The sequence below is a fragment of the Mytilus edulis genome, chromosome 13, assembly GCF_963676685.1.
Source record: "Mytilus edulis chromosome 13, xbMytEdul2.2, whole genome shotgun sequence".
Lineage (NCBI taxonomy): Eukaryota > Metazoa > Mollusca > Bivalvia > Mytilida > Mytilidae > Mytilus > Mytilus edulis.
In genome coordinates, this window is record NC_092356.1 from 35,159,221 (window position 1) to 35,177,204 (window position 17,984).

A 17,984-nucleotide genomic window follows, 5' to 3' on the forward strand; every position below is an offset into this window, starting at 1 on the left:
CTAGTATATAATTCAAGTATAAATAAGCAATACATGTACATGAATTTCATATTTTCCGTATTTGTGTTTATTGGGCTGATATGAAAAAAATGATCACATGCTTCAACCGTTTCGACTATGTTCATTGCCTTTCCGCAACGTTATTGCATGATATTCCGGCGTTACTCGACAAATTCCGGACAAAACCCAAACGTGCGTTTTCAGGGAAAAAAATAGTGAAAAGGTAAAAATCATTTATCAGAAAATAGGAACAATATATTATGTCAAAAGCAAAAAAAAAAAATACGTGAAATAATAAAACGTAAATAATAACGTGTTTTTTTCAAACAAAATTTTGAGAGTTTCTTAAAAATATTTACTTGTCAGTCACTGTCTATTATGTTTTATTATTTTTTTTTATTGGCTATATAAAATTATTATACTGGTTTAAACAGTTACTGGGCTGATTTTGAACCTTAGGCTGATAATACATCTGATATATGCATTCACATTCCATAAACCTATATTAACTTATGGTTGTTGTCTGTTATCTATGTCTTGCGTGAAGAGATATATTTTGTATCCCACTGCACGGATAGTGATACGACAATGTGATACGAAAATCTGCGTTAATTTGATTGGCTTATCCAGCATCTTGAGACGATATAACTTTATTTGCGTTAGTTATTCGTTACGTCATGAAAAGTGAATACGATTCCTAATTCGTCCGTTTCAAATAAGTGGATTCTTAAATAATATACAAAACACTGATATCAAATTATCACTGATTGTTAAACCGTTAATTACTGACAAGTGATATGAGGCAAACACTACATGCTTGAGAGGAAGAGCATTTTGAATAATTATTCAATTAGTCTTCCTTCAAGGAACGTTTTGTGTCATGGCTAGGATCGTGATTGATTTGATTAGGGTTGGTTTTTTTTCGAGTAAATATGATAAAGAATGTAAACAATCTGATTTCTTTTCTGACCAGTCGTGAATATAGAAGCTTGGTTTGATAATACATGGTAATACAAGATATAGATATAGGAAGATGTGGTGTGGTTGTCAATAAGACAACTCTCCATCTAAATAACAATTTCAAAAAAGTAAACCATTATAGGTCAATGAACGGCCTTCAACACGGAGCCTTGGCTCACACCAAACAACAAACTATAAAGGGCCCCACAATTACTAGTGTCAAACCATTCAAATGGGAAAACCAACGGTCTAATCTATATAAAAAAAAACCGAGATGTTTGATATGTTTGTTTTCAAATAAAAAGATATTATTAATCTTGTATTATTTTTGTTACAAAAGATTAATTTAGCCTAACAATGCTTTAATTCCATAATACAGAATGTATCAATTCCTATACACATGCCAATGCAAATGTCGACGAAAATGCATACATGGTAATAAAAAAAGATGTGGTATGATGCAAAAGAGACAACTCATTACAAGAGACCAACATGAAAGAAATTAACAACTATAGGTCATCATACGACCTTCAACAATGATCAAAGCCCATACCGCTTCGTCAGCTGTAAAATCTGTATATCCCTTGATATACAGACAATTTACAAATATTATTGTTATTGCATTGAAAACAACATTTTAAGACTAAATACATCTATATATCCGGTTTTTGTCGGGAGCAGTCTGGGCTTTTTCGAGTGCGTCCGTGGTTTATTGAGTGAGTTTACACATTTTAGCTTAAAGGGTTATGTGTAAGTGTATGAACGTGTTTTTTAAAGACACTAAATCAATGCATTCATCAATTTGGAAATGGTGTACTCTTTTTACAAAACGTCTCTGTTCAACACTAGAAATATTATAAACTATAAAATCTGTAGCATGAAATGAGGTTGAAAAGATTATGAATATTTTGTACTCTGTTCTTAAGACAGATTTAAAAGTTGTTCAATAAGTTATAATTTAACACTGGAAAGTTGTTGTAGAAAGTTTTTCCGAACACAAAATTTACATTAAACTGAAAGGGTTCATTTTCGTCAACGTAGTAATATGTTTTGGTGATTTATTGGAAATTTTTAATATTGTCCTTCTTTTAATTGATGTTTTAAACTAGAATACGTCTATTAAAGTAAGAATACCTTTTTCTTATTTAAATTTCCTTTAAAAAAAACGGACTATTTAATTAAAAAAGGAAAATATTAAAAACTGATTTTGTTGGTTGAATACAAGGAAATTGTGCTCTTTTGTTGCTGAAAACATATATCGAATTAAAAATAAGATGAAAAGTAATGTAAAAAAAATATGAAAATTACGAAATAGCAGTTAATTGACCTTATCGCATGTTTTTTCACTTTAAAAAAAAACTAGAAATACCGTGTCACTGCCAATTTTATATACAAGTTGATTCAATACAGAATTAACTAGGGAAAAAAGTTAGTTGAGATCAAACACGCCAAAATGAAAATCTTTTCCATTGTTATGCAGAAGTGGGCCGAACTTTGAAGCGCATACTACTTAATTGAAATAAAAAAATCAACACATGAAAAACCCAACGGTAAATGTTGATAATAATTTAATATACACGGTTAATGAAACAAAATTAATATAATGATCAACATAGGCAATGATTCCTTATTTCAGGGTACTTTTAAACAAAAAAATACGCAAAACATTCAATGGTAGCAATCGATTTTTCAATCTTGAATAATGAACACACTGGCATAAATATTACTCTATATGCCTGTTTATTGTGTATGCTTTGTTTTAAACCTCATTGATTTTGATTGAAATAAATGATCAGTATGCTGCAGTCTTTTAATAACAATACATTTGTTGACTTTGGAGGTAAACTATTTTAATTCTTCAAATTATCGGCACTTCTATGCGCCTTTGCTTGCTGACTTTTTTCATTTTTTTTCATATATGTCAGCTTTACTTCAGAAACGTGACAAACACAAGAAGATTAAAGATGCCAGATCGTTTAATTTTAAACTCACAAACATTAAAGACATTTTTCATAAACAATCCAAACTTTTCTGCTTGAGTTCTATTAATAAATCATCTATGTCTACACATTAAAGAAACAACAGACACGCTTCCTCCAGATGTGAGACTTCCACATTTGACATTCGCAGTCATCTCAATGCCAGAGTCTTTGACAAACGAAGATATTTTTAAATTATAAATTTGCCCCGCCGTATCAGCAATAAACCAACTTTAAATGCACATAGTATAAAATATTTATCAACTCATTAAAAAAAAGATAAAGAAACATAAATGTACTTCATAAAAGACATAATAAAAAATTTCCACGGATAAACGGATATATGTCTCGGTACTTATACATCTCGTCAATGTGTTTGTATTGTCTTTCATTTTTTGGTGTCGTGTTTTGTATTTCTTTGGTTTTTATAATGTGACTATGTACTTTAAAAGATCCCGTCAGTATGATATTGTTCTATTTTATGACATTATGATATATTTCTATTATGAATTACAAAATACGTTGAACCATAAACGTCAAAATCATTCAATCGCGTAGTTGAATTAACTATTTGTGAATTCTTATAATATCTATATATAACTTTTGGACTATTTTCAGTCTCGGTCTATTTCTAACATTTATTCTTACATACTTTTGATTTTTAACCCTATATGCTAACATTGCCTATGTAAGTTTTAAAATTGTTTGTATGCACATTGAACGACAAATGTATGTGACGTATAAACTTTTCTGACGTCAGACACACAAATCAATGAATGTGTTTGAAGATAGATGTTTTTGTGTTCTGTTGAATTGTTCCTTTTAAAATTGTTATACGATGATGACTGATGTACCCATATTTTGACTATTTTATTTATTGTGTCTGTTTAGTTAACGCATCAATGTAAATATAACGAAATTTGATGAGACTGTCATCAAAGTGAGAGGGTTAGCGCTATAAAACCAGGTTTAATCCACCATTTTCTACATTTAAAAATGCCTGTACCAAGTCAGGAATATGACAATTTGTGTCCATTCGTTTTTGATGCGTTTTGTTATTTGATTTTTCCATGTGATTAGGATTTCCGAATTGATTTTCCTCTAAGTTCAGTATTTTTGTGATTTTACTTTTTATACACCACGCATTAGCACGTGTTACTAGCTAGCATGGTTGTAAATAAAAATTGAAATGTTTCGCGTAATAGTTGTGTGCAATGAAAATATGCATCGTTTCTTGCAAGTGTAAGAGTGAAAAAAGTGTTTTGTTCATAGTGAAATCGGTTTCTTAATTACATATAAATGGATGACATATTTATTGGGATGTTGACATCCAACGCCAATATGTACGTGATATATGAATACATTGAATCGAATGCATGATAAAGGGCTGTAGAGACAACAAAGAAAATCTTACAAGAACCGTTTAAATACTTTGTTCACTACAAATTCACAAGCATGACTCTGGTCTTCTTATCTATCTTCGGTCACCATGGGTTACGATCCACTCCTTCCTATCACCTGATGCAGATAAGGCCAACATGTGTGATAACATTGTTGTGCCATCTATCGGTTGATTAACCTCACTCAGATTTTAAATACATTATTCTTTACCAATGGTAGCACTTGACCTCTCTTCAGTGTGGAGTGAAAACTCTGTAGCGTCTAGACTCTACGAACATGGTGAAGCAGGAAACGAAAATATACATTGGCATTCCAACATTTGTACAGGAAACCTAGTACACAGAGGATAAAGACATGTTGCACATTCAGCCGATGGCAATTTTTAGCTACATTTTTTACATTAACACGTGGTCATGTTAAATGCGCATGTTGATTGGATGCAGTCAGTTAACACTGCAACTAATGAAAATTATTACCTTGTGGATCCGAAATTCTGTCATAATCCACCTATTAGTACTGCAACCAGAGTTCATTTTTTAAAACTTTAATGGTCCGGAAGAACACACACCTAAATTATATATCGACGGAAAGAGGAAAACGTGTACAATAAGAAAAGTTGGGTCGTAAACATCCAGAGTGGTCACAATTTTGTGAAATTGAGGTCAAAGGTCAGACCTAAAAATATTAATATTTCAACCACAAGGACAAAAAGGAGAAATATTCTGATATTTATTCAATAGAATGCTACAAAAACGATTCAATCATAAGGATAAGCTATGAACGATGTTAAAACGACAAATTTGACTACTTATATGAAGAGCCGCCATTACAAAATGGCGTTGATTTGAAACCTTCTGATTTTTTTCCATTTAAGACATAGCAAAAGAAGAAATGCCCTTGACCTTTTCACATCCATAAACTTTTATATTGTGTATAGTATTTCATTAAAGTATATTACAGAATTTTTTTCTAAAGTATAAAACACCACTTTATCAAATTATTTCAATATTTTTTCTATCTTTGAAAAAAAAAGTCAAGCGCTGAAACAGTGTTTTTAATTTTGCATCTTAAAGGTTGTGTATTTTGTGAAAATTAGTATCTAGTTATAGATAAATACATATTGTGTATTTGCAAAGTCTGGACAGAGCAGTTATAACACAAAATATACTATAGTCACCCGCGGCGAATACGAGGTTTAAATAAAATTGAGTGTAAAACAAAGTCAGTTTGGTGCATGAACATTTTTAGTGGGATAATCCTGGTAAAAAAATTAACTCATTAATTTTTTAAGGGAAGGATGAAAAATTATACAATGCAATGCCAATTGCTTAATGTTGTAATTCAAAATCAGTCATGATCCTTATATAACTTTTAAAAGCGACACACAATAGCTCAAGTATTCATAAAATAGGGACATGAATCAATCTCTTAGTCATCATATACGGATTCAGTACGCGTATTAGCATTACAGACACTTCCCTTTTTTATAAGAACAAGTTCGACACAGGACAAAGTTTGTTCAAAGCAAACACAGTTTTTAAGTAGAAATGCTATCTGGAGCGTAAATACCGTCATGATTCGATCAAACTCGTCAGATATAGTCTTACCTTTGCATAGGAAACACAAAAGAAATGTGAGTACAAAGTTTCGATCAATGTTCGTGACCCATATTCCCATATGCATATGCATGATGTATCTGCACTGCCAATCCCAAATGTAATGGGATGAATGTTGCTACAGAAACGATTGATTTTGTAATAGCCATACATTTACGAATTTTTGTTATCTTTAGGGACAATATACGGTTCAGAAGCGCCTTTGTGTTATTTTTCATCAATTAATTAACAAATGAACAAATGAACCTATGCTCCGTGTTGAAGACCGGACCGTGATCTATAATAGGTTTACTTTTATAAATTGTAACTTGGATGGTGTGTTGTATCATTGGCACTCATACCACATCTTCCTATATCTATTAACAAGCTATGGGGCCATCATTTCCAGAGAAATACCAAAACGAGGGCATAGCTCATAAGAGCACTGGTGGCAGGGTGAAGTTATTGTTCTTCTTTTAATGTATCCTTGATATTTTCAGACACACCTAAGTGTAATTCTGAAAGTCTTAACCTAGACTTCAATTTTCCTGCAGCAGATATGGCATCCCCTAAATTGAGTTCAGAGCTAAACTCTATATTTCATATCCCTTGGCCCCACTGTGTCTGAATTGTAAGGTGTCACAATATCTATTTAGTTCTGGAGTTTGGCAGTTTGGTAAGCATCAGAGACAATCTTGGGTAAAATTGATCGGTATATATAGAGGATGTGCTACATGAGAAAGGCTTTTTCTTATGGAAGAACAAATCACATCACTAACAATCGTTATTAATGAACTGACAGCAAGTTCAAATTCTAATTTTTCAGTAACTGTTTTACTTAATTGCACAGGTGTTGACTTCAATAAGTACTTGGTTATGCGTGGATAAATTATTACTCACATTAATCAGCACAACTTAAAAGACTGTCAACACGTTTAGAGGACTCAGTTTTGCGTATTTTTCTGGGTTTTTTAAAGGTTTTTCTTTTACACAAAAACCCTGTTTTCATATCCAAACTATAAGGAAGAAACTGAGCACGAGATCGTATAAAAGTGTCAGGTTGTGAGGATACATGTCGATCAGTTTGATCACATGTATGGATTTCTGTTGTTTCTAATTTAAAGTTCCCCAAGGGTGACTGGGGAAACGAAATATGGTCACTTGGTCTTCCCCCGACCGGCAGTAAAACGAAGTGGGGCGTCCGTTTGGCTCTGCGGGATGTATCAAGTTCGCAGTCACGTCCGGTCATAATGGGGACGTTAAATCCAATGCTTCGTGTAAAGGGAGTGTCACGTTCTTTGCACGTTAAAAGCCCTTGCATCAACTTTTTGAGGGGTCCGTAGGTGGCATGTTGCAATGGAAAATTTCTATCCCAATCCAATATACCATCATTTTCCAGTGGTAGTCTAAAATTTCCCGATCATAATCCCGAATGGCCTCTATTATGACAAAACCTACCTATTGTTTTTGTTGTTAACATGTTCTCGTCCTGAACATGCATGAAATATTTTCCACTGGACGTTAAGTAACCAACAATCAATCAATCTAATTTAAAGACGCACCAATTTTGCCTTCTGGTGCAAGTCTCATAACATCACTGATGATTTGCCCACGGAAAGCAGAATATCAAGAGAAGTTGGTTTTAGCATCACCTTGTCACACACCAAATCTCTGCAAAACTTCAATAGTACTTTTCCCCCGACCACTTGCATGCATATTAATTGCTCTGAGGTTAAACATTGACAAACAATGTATTTTCAAACAATGTCAACTACAGTCATTATCATTAACCTCTTATCCGAAGGATTTGGTTAACTTTTATATAAAGTCAAAATTTTATTAACAAAAATATCACTTATTTACAGAAAATACACGAAAGAACTACTATATATATTCAAATCACTCAAAAATAAATTAACTTCTCCTACAAAATCTACATAATAACATCGAAACTATCAAATTGATTGTGAAGTAAAAAATAAATGGTGGAGCTGATTGACGGATAGGAAATTTCCGTAATTAAAAAAGGTACAAATGATGTTTTTATTTTTGAGTTTTTGACAAAATTATTTGGAATTTGCCCAACAAAATTTGCATGCAGTATCGCAATAAAATGTTTTGTCCTCTCAAATGTCAAATACTGTTTTTGAGTCATATGTTTTCTCTTTTTCAAAGAAAAATGCGTTAAATTTCTATATAAATAACAGCCAAGTTTAAGTTTCCAAGTTTTACTTGGAGATGGTATTATATTTATGTCTTCATCATTCCGATTATCCTTGATGATATGTGCTTAGAAAATATTTACGAAAATAGCGGGAAATTTAACCAAAGAATATATTTTTGGATTTTAAGGTAACTACCCAAAACCGTAAATTGAGGGGTACCCCCATTAAAGGGATAAAATACAAAAATGTGACCATAGAAACTTTTTACGACCCGACGGAATTTAAAATATTGATATTATTCTATCATTTAAGTGTTATTCCAGACCATTAAACTCGTTAACTAAGCGTCTTTTTCTATGTCAGTTGCAGTACTATTTGTGGAATGGGCGGGATTGAATCGTTACAATTGGCTAGCGAAGATGACTTGTATCATATATTAACTGATAGTATTTTACTGCAATTGATTGAAACGGTCCCTTAATATTGTTTCAATTTTATATATATTTTTTTTTCAATATGGTTTCTTGCTAGTGTAAAGATAGTCGGTTATTTCAGAGAAATAATGCTGATATGAAGGAACTTGGAACGCAGTTTCAGGTGTGTAAAAATTATGGGTGTATAATGATAATACGTGTAATATTTGATTAATAAAATAATAGAATTAAGTGTATAGTTTCTTATCTGTATATTTTACACATGCCATCTATAGATTCAGATTGCTATTTGGCGAACCATCCAACAAGAACGGAAACTGACATTCAAACCTAGCTTGTATCTCATATTTGCTAATCATCCAGAATTGGATAAAAAAGATGACGAAATGACATTTTTGGATGAAGTTATTGATTTTGCAAGTAAGTATATTTTACTCGTTTCAAACTTCAAGAACACATAAGACAATATTAAAACTAATTAATGCTTCATTGTAATAAAATGATTTCATAGTGTCGTAAATTGAACTGTTTCACTTACAAAAATGTATAATGTGCATTCAGTTCACACACTCATAGTATGCGCTATAAAATTACAATTTGTTGTGACTGCATATAAAGAATACCTGTTTTTTTTTCATCTAAATAAAATTTTCAGAAACTGCGTTACTGGCAATGTATTTGTGACTCCAAATACAATGTATGTATTTTCTGCAGTATTCTTTCGCCAAATATAAAAAAAAGAAAATACGGTATGATTGCCATTGAAACAACTCTCTATAAAAGGTCAAATGAAATAGAAATTAACCTATTTAGGTCATCAAGCGACCTTCAACAATGAGCAAAACCCAGGTATAAAAGATCCCGAAATTACAAATGTAGAACAATTAAATTGAGAAAACTAACGGCCTTAAAAAAAATATGTAACACATCAACAAACGACAACCACTGAAATACAGGCTCCTGCCTTGCGACAGGTACATGCATACATAATGTGACGGATTTTAACATGGTACAGTGGACGTGGCTGGGTACTTGTATATCCCAACAAAATAGATATATATATGAGAGCGTAGTTGCAGTTACTGACAGCTAGTTCAAAGCCACTAAACACTGTTATAAAAAATTATGCCACTAGGACAATATTATCAATCAGTATCCATCCAACATCCAATGGATTAAATGTAGAGACGTCTTAAACAGTCACATCAAAACATGACCTTGTGCAATGCCAAGATAAAGGTATCAACATATAGTAGATCCACGCATGTAACAGTATATATTATTAATATTCATTTTGTTTCTAATTTACTAATAACAAAATCAATATTGATACCCCTAAAAACAATATTCAATGATATAATTACGGTGTTGATTTGGAAACCTTTTATAATAAGTTTATTTAAGAATTTGCCAGGATCGTTCCTTAATTGTCGAGCACGGTAACCAACATCTCAATAACAATGAGGAAATGCTATCCCATTTGAAAAGTTTATTACAGGAACAATTAAACATCAGAACAAAATCTTTATATTTATGGAAGAATTTAGTAAAGGTTTTAATATGTTTAAGTAATTTGTACTAACGAAATCCCTGGCTTTATAATTTACCAGTAATGCAATAATTACGTTCGTTAAAATCAAAAATGTCAAAACAGATACGCGCATAGCTTACGAGTTGTTAAATATTAATAACATAAGATGGTTACAAAGGAACATCACAATCCAAACATGAAACATTATCAAAAGGGAATGGAAAATCGTTCCTTTTGTCGTAAATTTTATTTTGTATTTTCCCGTGTAAAAACGAAATATCTAAATTGAGGAAAAGAATGTTTTTACCGTTAAAATTTGATATATTAAAAGTAAGTTCATTTAGGTAACTTTCGGCAGTATATATAAAACACTCTCGATTATTTAACGAAAACTATCATCCAAATAACGATAAGTGATGTTGAAATTATCAAAATGTAAGACTGTTAACGGATATACAAAAAAATAGTGGCGCCTACACATATGTTTGCTGGGTTAATCTTTGAATTCCATGTTCTTAACTTTTCAACCAAAATTTTAACGGGCGTTGGATGAAGCCAATTCAAAAAGGTAACAAATTTCGAACAACATCAACAAAATGAAATATATTTCTATTTCAGGATAAATTATTTATGAATATTAAGCAGCTTTATCAATTTTCTAGTTATCCTTCAAAAATTATGTATTTAGCAAAACGTATACAATATATTCCGTTTTTACAAAATTGTAATTCGGTTATAGACTGTTTACTAATCCAAATCATAACATTTTATTTTGTAAGTTATAGTCCTTACCAACACTTCATTAAGTGTATTTATAAACATGGAAATTACTTCTTATGTACATTTTGTCCCATATGTTATACATGTGCAAAATTGAAGATCTAAACACAACTTGTTTACATTTTTTCAGAAAAGACAAAACTGCCATGCCACGTTGTAGGACAAAGAGTTATGTTTCACAGTGGTTCAACTCATTCTGTTTTTATTCATCATTCAACAGAGAAAAATACTGTTGAGGTATTTCATATTCAATACAAAAATATCTTCCCGCAGAAGCAAAAACAATTTGTAACTAGACATCATGCAACATCACCAAATAAAACGCAATTGATTAAATGAACATGATGAAAACGAAAATGTTTAAAAATCAATCGGGCCAGGACCAATCCAGTATTTTAATACTTCGTAATTAATTCAATTTTCTATGTGCATACTCAGTGTATCATAAATATTCCTTGTTACGGACTACATTTTTGTTACCATTTATTTTCATATTTTGTAAGAAATTCGCACCTGCATAAATCCAGATAGTTTAGTTTAAACATATTTTATTGTTTAAAAAAGACAAATGGATTGAACACAAGTTTTTCAACTTAGTTACGTTTTCTCCAATAAATCCAGATTTGGTCTTTGTTTCAAATACTAATGGAGGTGTCAAGGTTATGATCATGAGACCCAGGCCTATCCTAATCAGGTATCGCTAGCCTATATTTTTCCTTTTGTGTTATATTTAGAATGGTTCCAATTTTATTTCACTTGCTAGTATGGGGAAACAGAGACTGATAATACGAGATATTCGCAAAAAGAATATCACCATATAGTACTCTCTCAAATATAGACTACTAATATTTATTAAACTCAAGAATAGCAAATATAAAGTTATCTTTCAAATAAAGACTGCTTATCTCAGTTGTTCTCAAATAGAATAACAAAAAAAGATATTTAAGTAAATTAAATACTTTTATTATAAGTGTTTAAGTAAATTAATTACTTATAATAGAAGGAGAAAACAATTTATAAAGAACTACCAACACAATGCAAAAATTAAAAAGCGTTAAATAATTTAAGAATCGAATGCTTATTTTTATCATTGGGGTGTAAAAGCGTTGCCGAAGTACATTTTGTATTTCGTGCTTCAATCTAAAAATGTGCGCACGGTCAACGCTTTTACAATCCTATGAAGTTACAAGAAGAAGCATTCAATACTTATAATTACATTTTTAGCTAGGATCGTGAAAACACAATTTTTTTTTTATTTAATTCACCTGTCCACTTTATAGTCGGACCTTGTGTTATTATGAATGATAAGTTTTTTTGTGAATGCAGTTGCTTAAGGAATAACACGTGATGTGCAGTTAGCCAATCAGAATAACGTATTATAATGAAACACACATCTAATGTAATTATATAGACATATTTACTCAAGAAAACCTGACCAATGATGAAATAATTGTTTTAGCAAAAGGCTTAAAATGTATTCCTAAACCTTGAAAACAAAATGCGAAACAAAAAATATTCAATGATTTCGACGAAATGTCCAGAAAGATGAGATTAAAATTTCAATTTGAAGATGTTTCAAATACATATACATACCACCCATTCAAGGAAAAATCGGGCTATAAACCGCAACATGCAAATAAAACAATTGACAATTATCTATTTACAACAAAACTGGAACTCAACAAAATTAGACAAAATTTTAAGTAAAAAGGAAATAATAGCTTTAAACAATTCACGAGCGAATAAAAAACAAATTAAATAAAAACAGCTGCTTAGAACACAACGAACTCGTTCACAGTCGTTCATGATAAGCAATAATACATTCAACAGGCTATGATTATACTTAATAACAACAAACAGTATGAACAAATCCAGAAGTGTCATACAGAAGATATTTCAGAAACTTAAATGAAATGCTGAAAGTATAAAAACAGAAGATGTGGTATGATTTCCTATGAGACAACTGTCCACAGGAGACCGAAATGACACAGACATTAACAACTATTGTACGGTCTTCAACAATAAACAAGGCCCATATCGCATAGTCAGCTATAAAAGCCCCCATATGACAATGTAAACCATTCAAACGAGACAACTAACGGCCTTATTTATATAAAAAAAAATTAACGAAAAAAAAATATGTTACACATAAGAAAGCGACAACCACTGATTTATAGGCTCTTGACTAGGGATAGGCACATACACATGATACATGAAAAATGTGGCGGGACTAAACATGTTAGCAGGATCCCAACCCTCCCCATAACCTGGGACATTGGTATAACAGTACAACATAAGAATGAACTATAAAAATCAGTTGAAAAAGGCTTAACTCATCAGATGGACAAAAATACAAGTGAAAAGATTATATGATAAAAATTACCTTGAAAACTCTACATATGATTATTAAACAAGATACGAAAATAATAGACTAGGAAGATTATATATACTATCAAAGATACACAAATAAAATTAAACTGATTGAGACAACATAAAAGCAAGTAGTAAACTCCTAAATGAAGTTCAAAACCCTAGCAGACCAATTATATCGTTATGCAACAGTCCTATTTACAGAATTGGTCAATTTATAGACTCTTTTCTCAAATCAGTTTTAATCGAAGTTAAATATGATATACATCTGCCACCTAAGAATGAAATCCTCGAGCTGTTGAATAACGTGCTTACAAATAATGAATTGGAATTTAATGATACAATATTCGAACAGAGATATGGGATTCCTATGGGAAACCCAATATGAGTTCTAGTTAGCTGATATTTTTTTTCTTTTTAAGATACATATATTTTTATTCCAATTAAAGGGCCCAAGAAGAGCAAAGTAGTTTATTACAATGATTTTATGACTGACACAATGTTGACATAAATCATATATAAATGAGAATACACCATCTCAGTTTTAAGATATTAAACCACAGCCAGATCAGAGCCATACACATAATTGAAAGAAAAAGACATAACTATTTCTATTATTAACGGTCCGCGTAACACTTATCAATTCAAAATATTAAAAAGTTTTGAAATTTTGATCAATGATTTTAAATATCAAAATTCCAAACATTTAAAAAATTATAAAATTTTGAAATTTTCACCAAATAGTTAAAATTTGAAAATTTTAAATTACGTTAATTGTTATATTTGATAGTTTAGATATTTGATAAAACTTCAAAAGAGCTGAACTTAACATGCAATTTTGATTATTTCGCTTTTTGAAAATTTGATTTTTTAAATTGTGGATTTAAATATAAAAAATAGAAAAGGGGCGAATAGGGGGAATTATTTGGTTTTTCATGCGGCCATCATTAAGGAGTAACAGTCAACACTGATAAACTCGCAGTTTGCCAAAAACGTGTAGTATGGTAGAGTTGAGTATGTATATATTTCCACTGAATATTAAGCAATAAAATTTGTCAATATACACGTGTTTTAATTTTTGATTTGCTTAACGACTTTTTAATAACTGCAATCATGTTGGAATTTTGAACGATCATCTTTAAACTTTAATGAAGATAACTATTTCTTTAAAAATTGTTGGCCTTCTAATAATCACCTTGGATCGTTACTGATGAATATAGTTATGAAAAAGCGCTTCGGACGCATGCATTTTTTAACGCTTTGTTTTCATTTGATATCGATTGTATGACGATCATATGTTGAACATATAAGAAGATGTGGTATGAGTGCCAATGAGACAACTGTCTATCTAAATCATAATGCATTAAAGTAAACCATTAAAGGACAAAGTACCGGTCTTCAACACGGAGCCTTGGCTCACACCGAACATCAAGTTATTGAGCATCAGTTCAAAGTATTGGTATGGTAGGCATACTGAATCATTGGTGTTGATAGCCGCGATTGTGGGAGGTTGTTGATATCTTTTTTACACTGCTACCCTCTATACACGACGCATTTAAGAATAAGAACAAATATAAGTAGCTTGGCGCTAAGAAACTGTGATAAGAGTTATCTAAAGTACCAGGATTATAATTTTATACGCCAGACGCGCGTTTCGTCTACATAAGACTCATCAGTGACGCTCAGATCAAAATAATTAAAAAGTCAAACAAATACAAAGTTGAAGAGCATTGAGGAACCAAAATTCCCAAAAGTTGTGCCAAATACGGCTAAGGTAATCTACTCCTGGGGTAAGAAAATCCTTAGTTTTTCGAAAAATTTAACAGTTTTGTAAACAGAAAATTTATAAAAATGACCATATAATTGATATTCATGTCAACACCGAAGTGATGACTACTGGGCTGGTGATACCCTCGGGGACGAAACGTCCACCAGCAGTGGCATCGACCCAGATGTGTATATAGTTATCAAAAGTACCAGGATTATAATTTTATACGCAAGACGCGCGTTTCGTCTACATAAGACTCATCAGTGACGCTCAGATCAAAATAGTTAAAAAGCCAAACAAATACAAAGTTGAAGAGCATTGAGGACTCAAAAACAGAAAATTTATAAAAATGACCATATATGATAAAGTATCTAAATAAACTCATCATAGATACCAGGATGTAAATTTTGTATTTGCACTAGACGCCAGTCTACAAATTACTCATCAGTGACGCTTTAATCAAATTTTTAAAAAAAAAGGCCAAATAAAGTTATATATGATTTAAAACGCCAAATAAAGTAAACGTTAACAACTTATTCATCGTTCTGGTTTTGTAACAGCTTAAGGTTTTTTTTCAGACAAAACTTATTAGGTCCCCAATTTGATAAAAGAAGAAATATTCTGTTCAAACAGATTACAAAACAAAATCTGAATTTTTCCCATACCTTATAGTTTAAAATTTCGAACCAAATGATTTGATTGATAGCATTGAAAAACTAAAAGAAATAGTTCACGCGATAACAAATTCTCACATCGACCAAAAAAAATTTCCCCTTTTTGATGATCACTGGTTGCTCCCCTACGTTTGGACTGATATTTGTAAAAAGTATATGCATTTATCATCTAAATAGCTCTATCAGGAATCATAAATCCGCCACTGTTTACAAATAGGAAAAACAGGAAACGGGGAATTATTTTTTTTGTATAAAGGGACAGTCCCGCATTTGTTATTAATGCATTTTTATGTTATCGTATGATTATCAACTTTTTCAATAGTTTCGGTATAGCTGATATTAGAATGTTTGAAATATGTTCAAAAATACTTGATCTATTCCCGTTTAAAAACAATATCACTCATTAAACAATGTATCGGTTCGATGACTTAGTCCTATTTAATTCCAGTTAAGATAATCTTATGATTTTCGTCGACATCGCTTATACCATACACCCATTTATTAGATTTACACATGCGATATCATCAGAAAAATCCAGTTTCAAGTCAAAATGTCTTCAAAGGTGAACGATATGAAAAAAGCAAATTTTAGACATCAAACTATATAGAAAACTAACTGATAATTTCCAATACCTGGAACAAACATCAAACCACCCTTCACTTTTTAAGTCTAAACCTCTTAAAGGAATACATTACGAAAATGAGATTGACAACGTTATAAATAATACAACGAAACGAGAAATGAAACAATTATAATTATAAAAATAAGAAAAAAGCTCCATCACTCGTTTTTGCAACAAGATTTAACCGAGCATTTAAAGGTTGAGCTTGAAGGAAACATTGGCACCTTATCGAACAAAACAAAAGTACAAAACTTATGTTTCCAAAAACCACCGATTATTGCTTACAAAAGACTTACAAATCTAAAAGAATATTTCACAAATTCAAAAAATTTACATGATATAATCATATAAAATCAAATAAAAGATGAAAATAGCACACACAATAAAATAACAGCACAGCTAGAATAAAGAGAGAAACAAATAACCATAGAAACAGAAGAAAGAAACAAACGAGAACGTATAAACAAGTATCGTATTCCCATCATTGAAATCCAATTGAAATCATTCTAAATATTACAAGAAAAGTAAAATAAACGCTAGGGACACCTGATGAGGATAGGCATAGGTCTCATGACCTTACCCGAAACAGCATCTTTAGTATTTGAAACGAAGACAAATCTGGGTGTCTATTCTAAAAATACACACGCAAAATAATTATACTGCAAACATGCAGGCGCAAATTTCTTAGCAAAATATGAAAATAAATTGTGAACAAAATGTAGTGCGTTACAAGGAATAGTTATTATACACTGAGTATGCGCATGTAAAATGGATTTTTTTACGAATGATTTTAATAAGATATACTAGCGTGATTTTTAAATGGTTTGATTGTAATTGATTGATTAATGAAGGGTTTAGTTTGCAACTTGCAATACTGTTGTGCTTGTAGATGGCGGCAATTTTGAATTAGTAGATGAAGTCAGAACTAACAACCCTAGTCAATTAAGTAGAGTCGAATGTGCATGCCATGTGTTGGAGGTATTTCATATCAAAACCTTAATGATGACAAGCTATTCATACCGTAATTCGTATACTTAAACCACTCGCAATCGGCCACTAAGGCTTCTAGTAGGATCATGAATGAGACAACTATCTACCAAAGTTCTAATGCTATGAATATAAGCCATAATGGACTTAATACGGCCTACAACAACTAGCTAGACAAACCTATACCATATATATATATATATATATATATATATATATATATATATATATATATATATATATATATATATATATATATATATATATATATATACAATAACATTTTCATGCCTTATATATCATGTACTGCAGTACGCCGCTAGATTCAAACTGACGTGGAAAGGTAACACACGGCCAGCAAAAGCTCTTTTTTTGAGAGCCCAGGTGGTCGTGTGGTCTAGCGGGACGGCTGCAGTGCAGGCGATTTGGTGTCACGATATCACAGTAGCATGGGTTCGAATCCCGGCAAGGGAAGAACCAAACATTTTGCGAAAGCAAATTTACAGATCTAACATTGTTGGGTTAATGTTTAGACGAGTTGTATATATATATATATATATTAACAAAATGTGGTATGAGTGCCAATAAGACCATTTAAGTCACTATGGTCGGCTATGAAAGGCTTCGACATGAACATAGGAAATCAATCAATTCAATAAAGTAACGACCTAATTGATAACAAAATAATTTATTATAAACACACATGACAGACATGATC

General features: G+C 31.4%; 1 protein-coding gene across 1 annotated transcript in view; it reads left to right on the forward strand.

Annotated features, from left to right (window-relative positions):
- The window catches only part of LOC139502177 (uncharacterized), a 95,794-nt gene that overhangs the window by 33,214 nt on the left and 44,596 nt on the right, over window positions 1–17,984 (forward strand). Inside the window, exons 15-16 of the mRNA XM_071291561.1 lie at window positions 8,810–8,954; window positions 10,976–11,082. Of these exons, the coding sequence (XP_071147662.1) occupies window positions 8,810–8,954; window positions 10,976–11,082 (252 nt within the window). The remainder of the gene's footprint in view (window positions 1–8,809; window positions 8,955–10,975; window positions 11,083–17,984) is intronic.